Source organism: Cygnus olor, chromosome 7 (genome assembly GCF_009769625.2).
Source record: "Cygnus olor isolate bCygOlo1 chromosome 7, bCygOlo1.pri.v2, whole genome shotgun sequence".
NCBI classification, from domain to species: domain Eukaryota; kingdom Metazoa; phylum Chordata; class Aves; order Anseriformes; family Anatidae; genus Cygnus; species Cygnus olor.
In genome coordinates this window covers 23,305,256-23,317,952 of record NC_049175.1, presented here as the reverse complement: position 1 = coordinate 23,317,952, position 12,697 = coordinate 23,305,256, and the positions used below count along the sequence as shown (strand labels likewise).

Here is a 12,697-nt window from a genome sequence, read left to right as displayed (position 1 = left end):
GAAAGAGCAGCACGAGGAAACATCCGCACCCGCTTTAATCCCAGCCCCGGGGGCGGCTCAGAGCAGGGGGATGCGGGAAGGCTCCCAGAGGCGCCGGGCCAAGTCGCAGGCCTGCTGGACCACCAGCTCGGAGGGGATGATGCCCAGGTGCACGGTCAGCAGCTCGTAGCACTTCACCACCTCTGCCTGGTGGTTCTTGCTGTAGTAGCGCAGCAGCTTCCTGGGGAGGAAAAGCGGGGGTGTTCTGCAGGGCACGACGCAGCCTGCAGGGGACGGGTCTGCAAAATCAGCCCCTTTTGGGTCATCTTCCCCTAGAAAGGCCCTGCCAAGGACATCCCTGCAGGGCCAGGACCACAGCCCAAGGCTGTGTGACAACCCAGCCCTCCCAGCATGGGTGCCCCTCCACTGCCCCGTCCCAGCAAGCGCAGACACCGGTGCCAAGCAGCAGGGCTGGGGACTGCCGACCTGTAGTAGTCTCCTGCCAGCATCCCGATGGGAGCGGAGTCGTCGGAGAGGACGGGCACCTCCATCACCTCCAGCTTGTAGCCCTGGGGACAGATGACAGCAGAGGGCAGGACCGTACCAGGGAGGGGAGGAATGAGGGGCCGGACCCCAGGGGTGCTGTGAGAGGGGCTCAGCCCCGTCCCATCCCTCATACCAGCTCGTTCTCGAACCAGAGGAAGTAGGAGCAGCAGTAGTCGCCGTCCTGCAGCATCAGAGTCGTGTAGCCCTTCTGCAGGTATCGCCGGGCCAGCGCGACCAGGGACCAGACCTGGGGGACAAGGGGCACCCGAAGGCTGAGCACCAACAGCCGGCTGCACAGCGCTGGCCCCGCTCAGGCGCTGCAGGGCCGCATCCTGCCGGTACCTTGCTCTTGACGAACTCGGCCAGAGGCCCCTTGCCCAGCTCCGAGCTGGACTTCTCCGCCATGCTGAGCGACGGAGCCATCATCTGCCCAGCCGTGCGGTCGACGTAGATGAAGTGCACCAGGCCAGGAAAGTCCTCCAGGTACGTGGGGCAGGTTAAGGGCATCCAACAACCTCAGTGCTCTTTTGGGACAGCCCCCAGGCCCCGGGGAAGCCCCCCTGACTGCCTTCACCTTGCCCACATGCCCACCTCCGCCCACCCTGCGGGGGTCCCGGCCCGCCCGAGCCGCGGGGAGGGATATGACACCATGGTGATGTTGCGCCTGCTCTTCACCAGCAGGAAGTCCCGCCAGTCCAGCAGCTTCTCCCTGTCGAGGAGAGGCGTGGTGAGAGGCCAGGACCCCCCCCCCAGACTGTGGGGCAGCCCCCCAGGGGTGTGGGTACCCCCCTCACCTCATCAGCTTCTGGGCACGGTCCCGCAGGCCCTGCGACAGGCTCTGGCTGGCGGAGCTGAGGAAGAGCTGGCGGTACACGGAGCAGAGCTGCCGCTTCACCGTGCCCAGAGCCTGCAGCAGCCTGGGCCAGGGGTCAAAGGGGACCCGCTTTTAGTCTGTGGTCAGCACAGCAGGGAAAACCCCAGGGGCTGCAGGCATCCCCCGCCACCCCGTACTCACTCCAGGCTGCTCCCAGGCTCGCTGCGGGAGAATATCTTGTTCTTGAACTCCACCCAGGCGTTCTGCAACTAGACAGAGACAGGGCTCAGCGCCTGGCCAGCGCGACAGCAGGACGGGGTCCTTGCATCCTCGCTCCCACCTGGATGTCCTGCCCGCTCAGCTTCTTCACAAACTTGTCCATGCGCTGCCGCAGCTCGGTCAGGATGGGAAAGCTGCGGGGGGCTCCCACCTCCTGCCCCTCTTCCAGCTTCTTCTCCAGCAGCAAGAACCCATCCAGCAGCTGGTGCAAGGTGACGGCCACGTGGGTCGTAGGGCCCTGTTGTAGAAGAGGGAGAGAGGTCAGGCAGGACCCAGCCCAGCTCCGCTGCCTTCACCTTACAGCTCACCTTGGTCAGGAGCACGAGGGAGATGCCCGGCCAGAGCGGGAGGCAGTGCATGGTGTGGGGCAGCAAGGGGCAGTAGCCTTCCCGCAGGTTGGCATCCAGGAAGATCCTCCTGGGGTTTGAAGCTTCAGGAACCAGAGGCTCCAAGGTCTGGAGCAGGTCCTCTGCCACCTGGGCAGAGAACAGGGATGCTCAGCCCCCTGCAGGGACAAGACAGCCCGCACCAACCCAGAACCTTCTGGAGGGACACGGGGGCAGAAGCAACGTCCTGGGAGTTGCAGCCAGGCACAGCCGAACTGAGCAAGCTGGAGGGGCCACACAGCAAAACATCAGCAGTGAGGGAAGCGCCCAGGAATCCCAAAAGAGCAGCACACAGACGGGAGGCTGCTTGTGAGGGATAAGTGGCAAGGAGCAGAGGCCGCAGAGAGCACCACGACAGGCTGGGGAGGCATGGATCCGGGAGCAAGTCTCTGCCCACGCTCACCTGGACATCCGCAGAGTCTGCATCCCCAGCAGCCGCCGGCTCAGGGCTCTCGGACCAGCTCTCACTGCCTGCAGGGAACGCAGCAGCTCTGCTCTGCCTGCCAGTCCCCCACGCCCCCCCCCAGACCCCCTGTGGGGCTGCAGGACCGGCGCACGGCTCCTTCCCAGCCAGGCACTCACCCGTGCTTTGTCTGCCTGGCGAGGGCTGGGGCGTGTAGTAAACCTCGGGTGTGGAGAGATCATCTGTGTCCTGCCAGCCAGGAAGGGCTGGATCAGCCATGCCCTGCAGGCACGACTCTGGTGCGAGCAGCACCGCCAGCGTCCCACGCTGCAGCTCCCAAAGTCCCGGGCCCTAGGGCAGCCACCCACTCTCACCTGATCGTCTGACTCCTTCTCTGCACCGCCGCGGGAGCTGGGGCTGCTCACCGGGATGCTGTCGCTTCTCTTGGGTCCTTGAGGCAACACCTTCCCTGCTTCAGGCTTCCGAGACGAGAGAGGAAGAAAATCAAGCCCTGGCCCCAAAAATGTCAGCCCCCCAGGGGCACCCCAGCCCGCTGCCCCCACACCTGGGGGCCGAGCTCCTCCTCGGCGCTCTGGCTGGGGTACAGGTCCTGCACCAGGAGGATGAGGATGAGCAGGTCGGCGGGGCGGATGGAGCTGGCGTTGCGGCTGCGGAACAGAGAACGGAGGGGTCAGGAGGGATGGTGAGTGGCCGCCCCGGGAGGGTTGGTGGGGCCGGGGTTGGGTGCACCTGGAGTAGAAGGCCAGCAGCTTGGTGTGCACCAGGAGGAAGGCATGTCCCACCTCGTCCCCGCCGCGCTCGGGGCTGGCGTTGATGTACTGCACCACCTGCCTCTCCAGGAACTCGATGCACTGCTCGCACAGCTGGGGGTGGATCAGCCGCTCCACGGCCTGGGGCATGGCAGGGAGGATGCTGAGCCCCCCCTCCATACCCAGCCACACAGCCCCAGGGCAGGCCTGGGCTGCTCCCTACCCCCATGCACCCCATGGCTTGTGGGGCTGCCCCTATGCTCCCTACCAGGAGCCCTTCCCCAGATCCCGGGACGCCATGCAGCATCACACCCTGCCAGCCTGGGGGGCATCCCCGGGCTGTGACCAGCAGGTCCCAACGCACGGTACCTCCACAGCAAAGCTCTGGTCCTCCTCTCGCAGGCGGAGGTAGGTCTCCAGCAGGCCCCGAAGCAGGCTCCAGACGCGCTCCCGCTGCTCCGAATCGGCCGGCCGCAACCTGCGATGGCCTCAGAGCATGAGCCACGCGTGGGGTGTCACCACCCCGGGTGGGTGGGCACCCCAAACCCCAAAAGCAGCCCAGCAAAGAGAAAGCAGGTGGAAATCCCACTGTATGGGAGGGTCTCAGCTACGGGACGTGCTCCCAACCGCCCCGTTTGGCAGCTCCCCCGGAACCTCAGTGCCCCAGCCCGCCCTGGCCGGCGGTCCCCGCTCACTCCTTGCGGATGAGGTGGGAGTCGAGTGTGACGAGGCCGCAGTGAGCCTCCACCAGGCGCCGCAGCACGAAGAGCGTCCTGCGCAGGTCGTCCTCGCTCTCCGTCCCGTCGCCGTTGACCGCGATGTACAAGCAATCCCCAAACTGCAACACGCAGCGGGGTCAGACCCGGGAATGGCCGGGCCCCCCCGCATCCCCTGCCCAGCCCTACCATGTGCAGGACGTGGAGGTGCCGCCCGTGCTCGGCCCTGAAGCAGGTGTAGGTGTCCGACAGCTTCTCCAGCAGCGCCGTGCAGGAGATGATGAGGGGCGCGAACAGCGTGTTCAGGCTGTCCTCCACCGCCGGGCCCTGGGGTGCACGGCCGGCTCAGCACCCCGGGACCCCCGCACTCCCTGCCCCACCCCAGCTCCGCACCCTGCCCCTGCCCCCGGGGCCGCCCCGCCCCGTCCCGTCCCGTCCCGTCCCGTCCCGTCCCGTCCCTCCCGTCCCGTCCCACCTGCACGGCGGCAGCGGCGGGCGGCCGGAGCCGGCGGAGGAAGGCGGCATCAGCCCAGTAGAAGAGCAGCTCGGCGGCGCTGCTGGCGATCAGGACGCACCGCATGGTGTCCCCCCCCCCCGTGCCACCGGGACCCCGGAGCACCGGGACCCCTCGGCTCCGCCCGCCCCGCGCCGCTTCCTGCTCCGCCGCCCGTGGCCGCCGCGCCCACGCGTGCAGCGCCCCCGGTGGCCCGGCGTAACCCTGCACGGCCGGACCCGGCTGTCCCCCGCTCCCGGTGCCGGTGCCGGTGCCGCTCCCGGTGCCGGCGCCGCTCCCGGTGCCGGTGGCGCTCCCGGTGCCGCCCCGGGATGCTCCGGGCCGCCCCGCTCCCCACCCGCCGCGGACAGAAGACGCCGGCGCGGTGGACAGCCCAGCTTTATTACCCCTCTCGTCCCGTCCCGGTGCGTCCCGGCTGTTCCAGCCCGCACCCCCGGTACCGGCGGGCAGCGCTCCCCCATCCCCGCTCGGGCCGGGAGCTCCCCGCCGCGGGGTGCGCACCCCCTGCCTCCGGGCTCTCCGCTGCGGGCCTCATTAATTTAATTACCAACATTTACAGCCGTGGGCCCGAGCCCTGCCCGTACGGCCCGGGGCAGAGCCGGGCGCCTCCTCCTCCCGGGCCGGCCCGCAGCATCCCCGGAGCACCCCCGGAGCATCCCCGGAGCACCCTCGGTGCATCCCCCGAGCATCCCCGCAGCATCCCCGCAGCATCCCCGCAGCATCCCCGCGCTGGTCCAGGCCGGGCCGCGCTCGCAGCGGCCGAGCGGCAGCAGAGGGAGCTGCTTCCATGCGCTTGCTGCGAGGCTCCGGGGAGGGTGCCCGCGCTGGGCTGGCCGCCCACGGCGCCGCCGGAGCGGGGCCCGGCCCCCAGCCCTCCCCGGGAGCCCCGGGGCTTCTCGCTGCGGCCCCGCTCCCCTCCCCCCCCGCCCCCCCAGTTCGCCGTCGCAACGGCTCCGGCCGGGCAGAGCGGAGCTTTTTTGGCCACGGGTTGGGAGAGGCTGCCGAGGAGGAGGGCGTCCAAGGGTGCGAGGCCGAAGGGCGCGGTGCGGAGCCCCCGCGGGGCTGTGCGGGCTGCCCAGGAGGCAGCGTGTCCAGGGGATGTGCGTGGGGCAGGAGCGGGGCTGCCGGCTCCGTTCTGCGCCGTGGGCTATCGGTACCGGCAGGCCAGCGCGTTCACGTTCTTCACCACGTAGAAGCTCATGGTCAGCGGGGGGATGACCAGGGTGCGGCCGGCCCGCAGCGGACGAGGCTTTAGCTCGGGGAGGGTCCCATCGTCCACCATGGCCAGCGGCTGCCCGTTGAGCTGCACAGACCTGCGGGGCCAGAACAGGGTCAGGGCGTCGGGGACGGGGCGGCGGTGGCAGAGCCAGCCTTAAGCATGGCACTTACTTGGAGTGGAGCCCGTCTTTGCCGTAGGGCTGCAGCAGGTACTGGTGGACGATCTTATCCCGCAGCGTCCCCGCCAGCTTGATTTTCTTCCGGGAGCGATGCAGGTTGATGATGTAAAGGGTGATGGACCCCCGGACATAGTTGTGGCTGCGAAGGGGAGAGCGGGAGCTGAGGGGTGTGCTGGCACGTGCCCTGGGAGTGTCACCTCTGAGAAAAGGGCCTGAGAGTGTCTGTGTAAGACCCAGCCTTCTGCAGCCACCCGGATGGGATGCTGCCACCCTGGCTGCCCCTCCATGGGGAGATGACACCTCCCCATCGTGACACCTTTCCAACCATCCACTGCCCTCCTTGGCCACGGGTGGCACAGCTCGAGGCAGTGCTGTGCCAGTGCCCGCAGCAGGGGTGGTGGTCCCTGTGCAGCCCCCCAGGGCCTCGCAAGGAGGAGGCTGAGAACGGACGGGAGCTCTGTGCGCGAGTGGCGTCTGCCCTCGCTGCCCCGGGCACTGAACTGACAGCTCCAGACACTGATCCTCTGTCCCTGCCTAATCAGACAGCCCCAAACAAAGGCTATAAAGCACTTTGCACCTGTCAGTTACTGGACAAGGTTTCCTACCGAGCTGGAGGCATGTTGAAAGCATCTGGACTGTGTAAAGAAACAGCCTCTCCTCCACAATAGCAACTTGTGTCTGCGGAGGGGGTGGCCGCCTCCCCCCCGCTCGCTGGGGCGCTTTGAAAGACCTTATCAGCGAAACAATAACCAGGCCGGGCTCCCCGGCACTGCGGCCGGGCGGGTAACCCGACCGACCGGGGGCCCCTCGTGAAATCCACCCCCTTGATCTCTGCTGCCGGGGCTGCCCCGCAGCCACCGCTCCGTCCCCCGCCGTCCCCGTTCCCAGGCGTGGGCTCCCTCCGGCCCCCGCAGCCCCCAGGCTCCCTCGCCCCATCCCGGCTTACTTGTGGTAGCTGGTGCAGTGGGCGTAAATGCGGAGCTTGTCGCGGATCACCCTGCCCGGCCGGGGTTTCCTCTGGAGCCCGGCCACGTGGATGGCCAGGACCTTGGGACCGATGAGCCGCTTGTAGAGCAGGGACAGCCAGTAGTCCTGCGGGGCAGAGGGGACAGTCAGCAGCACCAGCCCAGGAGAGGCTGCTTTCCCGGCTTGCAGCCTAGCAGAGTTTGGGGCTGTTTGGGTGAAAATGTTCCATGCCAGATGTCTGCCTTTGGGGTGAGGTTTTTTTTTTTTTTCCTTTTCTTTTTTTTTTTTTTTTTTTTGCACAGATCAAGCCGAAATGGCGTAGCTGTTTCCAGGAAGGAGGTTAAGGAAGGAATACATTGCTTTGCCCACACCAAGAGACGCTGCTGTCCTCTAAAGGAGCTCAGCTTTGGCTGGGCTGTGGGGCTTGGAGGGGAGCAGCACGGGTGCCACCTCACGTTCCCATGGACCCGCTCGTAGCCCAGCCGCAGACCCACACTGCCACACACGTGGGACCATGATGTCTGTGAAGTCTGTGCCTTCACCGAGCACGCAGGTCCCCTTCCACCCCACTCTCTGCACGGCGCTGGAGCCACACCGGAGCTCTCCCATGCTCTCCAGCTACGTTGATGGCACACTGACTTTGGGGACTGCTCAGGGTACTCCATTTCCCAGAGGAATTTCTCCTCCTTTAAATCCTCCCATGGAGTTAAGCACCCATGACCATAGCGCGGGGAAGCCAAAGCTCTCAAGAAATAGGAAACGTTGAGCCCCTGCACACATGCGTTAATGATGCAGCCTTTAATTACGTCACCACATACTATTTTTTCCCACAGGGCACGGCCTCGCTCAGCACACAGGATGGGCCCCAAGCCCCGGGGAGGGAGGCGAGGCTGTGCAGTGACGGCGGCCGCCGTCTGCAGGGCCCCCCACTCATCCGCTGCAGAAGCTGGGAGGTGTGCGGTAAATGAAGCAGGGTTGTGGGAAGGGAAGGGGCAGTCTCAGGCGGCGGTCGCTGGGGCTCTGTCCCTGCCACTGCTCCAGGCACTGCAGGTGACACTGGGGACACAGAGCCTCTGCTGCATAGCGTGCGAGCGGGGCCACGCTTCTTCCCTGGGTGCTGCCTGTGGGTGCTGCCTGTGGGTGCAGCCCCAGAGGACAGCCACCTGCTGGAGCAGGCTGCTCTGTTCCAGCAGTGCCTCCTGTCCCAGCACAGGGACGTCCAAACCCACTTCCCCTTGCTGGCTCAGCTTCAGCCACAGGGCTGGAGGAAAAGCCTCCTCCTGCCCTCCTCTCACTGCTCCCAGCCAAAACCACGGGGCTTTGTGCCACAGCAGCCTCGTCAGTGCTTCCTCTGCAAACCCAGGGCCCCAGAGGAGAGGTGAGGGTGCGGGCAGAGGCGAGCACATCACTTGTGCACCCTGAGGATGCTCAGCCCACGACGCCAAAGCTCTCAAGCTGCTCCATACCACAGACGTGTGCTGTGACCGATGCACGTGCTGTTGTCCCCGTGCTTCCTTGCAGCCTGGGGACGTGCCCATGTGCTTCGTTTGGTGCATGCCAGCCTTTCCCCATCACGGGAAGCTGCTCACCCTGCTCGGGCGTGCTGCTGGCAGGATAAGCAGTGCCTGGCGCACTGAGGGCTCCCCGGGGAGCTGTGCTGGTTAGCAGGCGTCGTTACAGATGAGTAATTACCCGGGTTTATGGCGAGGCCAAAGGTGAACACAGATCGCGGTGTTTAGCCCCACGGTCGTGAGTTGAAAATAAATGAGTTCAGCACCCCGAGCTACCTGTTAGCTCAGGCTCTTAATTCTCCCTAGCAGCCCTGTGGGGTTTCTTGCCTCCTCTGCACATTCCCGCCAACGAGATGCTGCATTTGCCTACAAATTATGGGGGCGACGGAGGCTACGGCCAGGGACTCAGAGGGTCTCCCTGAGCACTTGGTGGCCACCCTTGAAGTTTCAGGTGCAGCCGAGGAGCACGTGCAGATGCCACAAGACAGTAAGGCAGTGAGCAGCAGTGCAGGGCGAGCTGTCCTGCACAGCGTGGGATGTCTCCAAGGCAGTGGGAAGTATTTTGGTGCAGCCATTGCCTGTGGGGTCAAATGCTCCCCTGAAAGCTGTGGCTTAGCTGTGTCCCTTTGGTGCCCTGTGTCCCTTGGTGCCACAGCTGCCAACTGCCCTGGCAGGGATGCTCAGGGCGGTGCGGGGACTGATGTGTCCCTCCAGCATCTGCGAGAGGGAGAGCAGTGATACCTTGCTCTGAAACCTATGTTTCGAGAAGGATGTGGAAATACCAAAGAGAGTTCAAAGGAGGGCCAGAAAAATGACCCAGGGGCTGGAAGAGGAGCCTTTCTCTGCAGACCCGGAGGAGCTCGAGCTATTCAGCTTGCTGCAGGGAAGCGCTGAAGACAGCTGCAGCTTTTCGCGTCATCGCAAGCCCGCTTGCAGCAGGGGCCAAAATCATGTTCCTTGCCATAAATTACCAGGAGCTGGTGACACCGAGTATTTGGATGATGAATTGCACACGCACCTAGCATGACGAAAACAAAACCACTGGGCGCGGGCACTTCCCCAGCTGCTCTGGGGCTGCTCCGACCGCTTACACGAGCGAGCCCCAATTAAAATCCCGTAGGGGCTGCTGGGCACCTGCGGCCACAGCTCGTTTTCACTCCTGTTCAAATGGTTACCAACTTGGGAAGAAGCTGGTCTTGAAGCCCATCTTGGCTGCTACCAGGGTGGCTTTTTTCCCAGCCACGTGCCCTGGCAGTGCTGCCACCTCGCAGTGAGCCACCGGAGCCTGGTGCAGGCAGCCCTGCATGGGGTGGCAATGTCCGGAGAAGTGCTTGGCTCCAGCAAGCCCCACCACAGGGAGGACTGGGGTTTTGGAGTTGCCGAGGGCTCCTGCTGTGAGCCATTTATACAGCTGTAACGTTAGAGGAGGAATAGCAGAAAGGAATCTGGTCCGCTATTAGTCCCCGGGGAACCGAGGGAGCTTTCTTGCTTTAATTACTTTGCAGACCCATTAAGCAGTGCTGCTGCTACAGCCCTCCCTGGAGCTGCAGGCGAGGAGCACCTGAACAAAGCCGCCCTGCACATCAGGAGGTCTCCTGGCTGGGACGGCTGATTTACAGGCAGGAAGGGCCGTTGTCTCACGCGGGTTGATTTGTGGGGCTCAGGCCAGCCACATCTTCTGAGTGCCACGGGGCCAGCGGAGGCCCGAGAGCTTTCCACCAGACAGGGAAAGCCCAGAGGGTCCCGCTTTATCTCTTTGCACGTTTTAATTCATTGCAGGAGCTTTTAGAAGCTTAAGCTTTTGGAAACGCGGCTGATTAGCCAGCCCTTCAGACAGCCCTGCTAACCAGATCCTCCTGCCTCCAGGGCCGCTACATGGGGTGCAGGAGCGTATCCCTGTGCTCTCTTCTACAGGCAGCAAAGCAGCTTTACAGCCTGTCCGAGTGTGTCCAGCTGTGCACTCTGCACACATGAGATGAGGTTGCCATAGCCTAAAAGCTTGAGTCCCAGACCTGCAGCCTCTCTGCAAGCGGCAGAGGCAGCTGGACATCTGGGATGGACACTGCCGACCCCGCGGTGCCCAGCCTGCCCCACGTCACCAGCAGCACTCACTGGCTTCTCCTCTTCCCCTTGCTTCTTTCCTCTTCTGAACCCATCCAAGCTCTTCCTCTGTCCCTCAGGCATGCTCAGGTTTCAACGTCCTGCTCCATTCCTGCACCGCGATCTGCATTCTTACAGCCCAAGCAACCCTTACGGAGATAAGGGATCTGGCTTCCCGCACCTCACAGGACAGAGGAGCTCGCCCTTTTATCCCTCTGCTGAGCCTGATGGCTTGTTTTTGGCAAAAGCACCTTCCAGGAAAGCAGTGACCGTGGTTCGGGCGGCTTGGCAGGATGGAGAAGCCGCCACTTCCCATGGAGCCTGTTCCAGCAGCTAAACATCCGTGCTGTTAACAACCCTTACTTTCAGCTTGAATTTGTCTGGCTTCGGCTTCCAACCAGTGGTTCTCGTTCTTTCTTTTTCCACTAGATTAAAGGATCTTCAGCATCCAGAGCTCTCTCCCTGCGGAGGTCCTTGCATCCTGTTCAAGACGCGGCTGGTCGCTGCTCCAGCACGGCTGGACCGTTGCAGCTTTTAACATTACACATGACCTTGGCGTGCTTCTTGGACGGTGCTTCTTGCCCAGCGCCTTTCTGCTGAGGAGCAGAGGGGAGCAGCTGGGCACCAGGTGCCCTGACCAGGGCAGGAGCATCTCCATGGGGCAGGAGAGTTGCTGCTGGGGCCGCAATGCCCCCCCTGTGTGCTTATGGGGGCTTCTTTCAGGCTGGCTCCTGTCCACCCCTGCGGGCTGAATATCTCCTAGTGGTTAGGGAAAGGAAAAGGCCACACACTGACGTTAAGGCAAAATCCAGGCTGGGAGTGTGGCAGCCCTGGGAATCACCGCCGAGCACCAGTGGCACAGAAGGGAGAGGCTGCCCGGGCACTGCGTGGGTGCCGTGGTTGAAGCAGCCCTTGGTCAACACTGCCCTTCTTGTGCTGTCTCCTAGCAAGGCGGGTTCTCTCCCGGCCAGCAGAGCAGCTGGAGGAGCAGCCAGACCCCTCTTTGTCATCACCTCTCCCTAACAGGGTCCAGGCCATGGAGGCAGCAGGAAGGGAGCAGAGCTGCAGGATCAGATGTGTTGGGAACCAAATGCAATTTTTTTTTTTTGCTGTTTTCCATTCTTCTGCTGCTCTTCACCATCACGCTACTTCCCTCTGCTCTGCTGGCAAGTGTGCACTGCCCTGGGGGGCGCCTTGCTGTCCCCACTGGTGGGTGGCACAGGGTGGCTGGGTGCACAGCCTGCGCACAGCGGGGCTCTTTGCTGCACGTGTCCCACAGCCCCAGCGTCTGGGGACCGAGCTGCAAGCAGCAGTGCGGCTTTGAAGCGTTTGAGAGTCCAAGCATACGCACTTCAGAGGCTTTTTTTATGGCGCATGAAGAGGGAAAGGGCCCTTAACCCAATGTGACAGCGAGCAGAGAGTAAGCGCTTTAAATCTGTCTCCTTGTTTGCAGATAAAAGGAGCCTCAGCGGGCTCAGAGGTCCTGGAAGACTGAGTGCAGTGAGGGTAGGGACAAGCAGGGGATGCCGCAGTCCCTGGCACATGGCACAGGGCTGAAGGAGAAGGCAGCAGGGGGGTGCTCAGCCCCTCGGACCTGCACTGGGCAGCTCCCACCTGCAGCTTTGGGAGCTCACTGGAGATGTCTGCAGGGCACCATTTCCCCTCTGCCCATCAGAGGACCGCTCTCTGGCTGGAGCTGTGCTGGGAGAGCCCTTTCCCTTGCTCGCACTCGACCTGCCTGGGGTTTCATCCCTCCCTCCCGCAGCCAGAGCCCACGTCCCACACAAGGCACCGCTGTGCGCCCTCGCCTCTCCCGTCCCTTCCCGGTCTGCAGGCGTCGCTCGAGCGAGAGCCCGTGCTCCAGTGTGCGGGGCAGATGGGGGTGCCAGACACCCGCGCTGCAGATTTATGGCCCCGAGGAACAGCTTCCATCTGTGTGCGAGCTCCATTGGACCAGCTCCCTCTCCCCACCCTCCGTCACTCCCTGCCTTGGGACGCTGCCTTCCCCTCTGCCTGCGCAGCGCCCAGCGCCACGCGGCCCCATTCGGGCGGCCCCGAGCCAAGGGTCCTGGACCCCGGCAGCAGGGTGGCTCAGTGCTGAGTGTGCAGATGGGTCAGTGCCGTGGCGTGGCTGAGCCCCACGGCCCCACAGCCAGCTGGCTGGGCCGGGGGTAGGAGCAGGAGCGTTTGCAGGAAAGAGCTCTCTGCAGACCCAGATGCTGGGTCTCCTCTTTGCCCCGGGGTGGGTGCATGCGGCCATGGGGCAGCGGGGCCAGGCTGGGCACGGGGGGAGAGGATGCGTCCCCCACAGCTCTG

General features: G+C 64.2%; 2 protein-coding genes across 7 annotated transcripts in view; both read right to left on the bottom strand.

Annotated features, from left to right (window-relative positions):
- Positions 1 to 18: 18 nt before the first annotated feature.
- Positions 19 to 4,563, bottom strand: HPS1 (HPS1 biogenesis of lysosomal organelles complex 3 subunit 1). 3 transcript variants are annotated; one of them, XM_040563695.1, is made up of 18 exons: positions 4,369 to 4,563; positions 4,083 to 4,220; positions 3,873 to 4,015; positions 3,547 to 3,655; positions 3,158 to 3,318; positions 2,973 to 3,075; positions 2,782 to 2,886; positions 2,587 to 2,656; positions 2,408 to 2,475; positions 1,927 to 2,094; positions 1,680 to 1,856; positions 1,541 to 1,608; positions 1,320 to 1,442; positions 1,169 to 1,234; positions 868 to 1,012; positions 659 to 772; positions 466 to 548; positions 19 to 220 (listed from the first exon to the last, which is right to left on the bottom strand). In XM_040563695.1, exons 1-18 carry the CDS (start codon positions 4,471 to 4,473, stop codon positions 58 to 60), a joined length of 2,109 nt encoding a protein of 702 aa, XP_040419629.1. In that variant the 5' UTR covers positions 4,474 to 4,563; the 3' UTR covers positions 19 to 57. The 3 variants fall into 3 exon arrangements, with proteins under 3 accessions (XP_040419629.1, XP_040419630.1, XP_040419628.1); XM_040563696.1 differs by having other exon boundaries at positions 1,541 to 1,602; XM_040563694.1 differs by having other exon boundaries at positions 868 to 1,234; positions 1,680 to 2,094; positions 2,408 to 2,656.
- A 206-nt stretch (positions 4,564 to 4,769) lies between these two features.
- The window catches only part of HPSE2 (heparanase 2 (inactive)), a 106,658-nt gene continuing 98,730 nt past the window's right edge, over positions 4,770 to 12,697 (bottom strand). For all 4 annotated transcript variants that reach the window (XM_040563705.1, XM_040563702.1, XM_040563703.1 and 1 more), the window contains 3 exons: positions 6,751 to 6,896; positions 5,797 to 5,943; positions 4,770 to 5,720 (listed from right to left, as the gene is read on the bottom strand). In XM_040563705.1, coding sequence (XP_040419639.1) covers positions 5,555 to 5,720; positions 5,797 to 5,943; positions 6,751 to 6,896 — 459 coding nt within the window. In that variant the 3' untranslated portion in view covers positions 4,770 to 5,554. The remainder of the gene's footprint in view (positions 5,721 to 5,796; positions 5,944 to 6,750; positions 6,897 to 12,697) is intronic.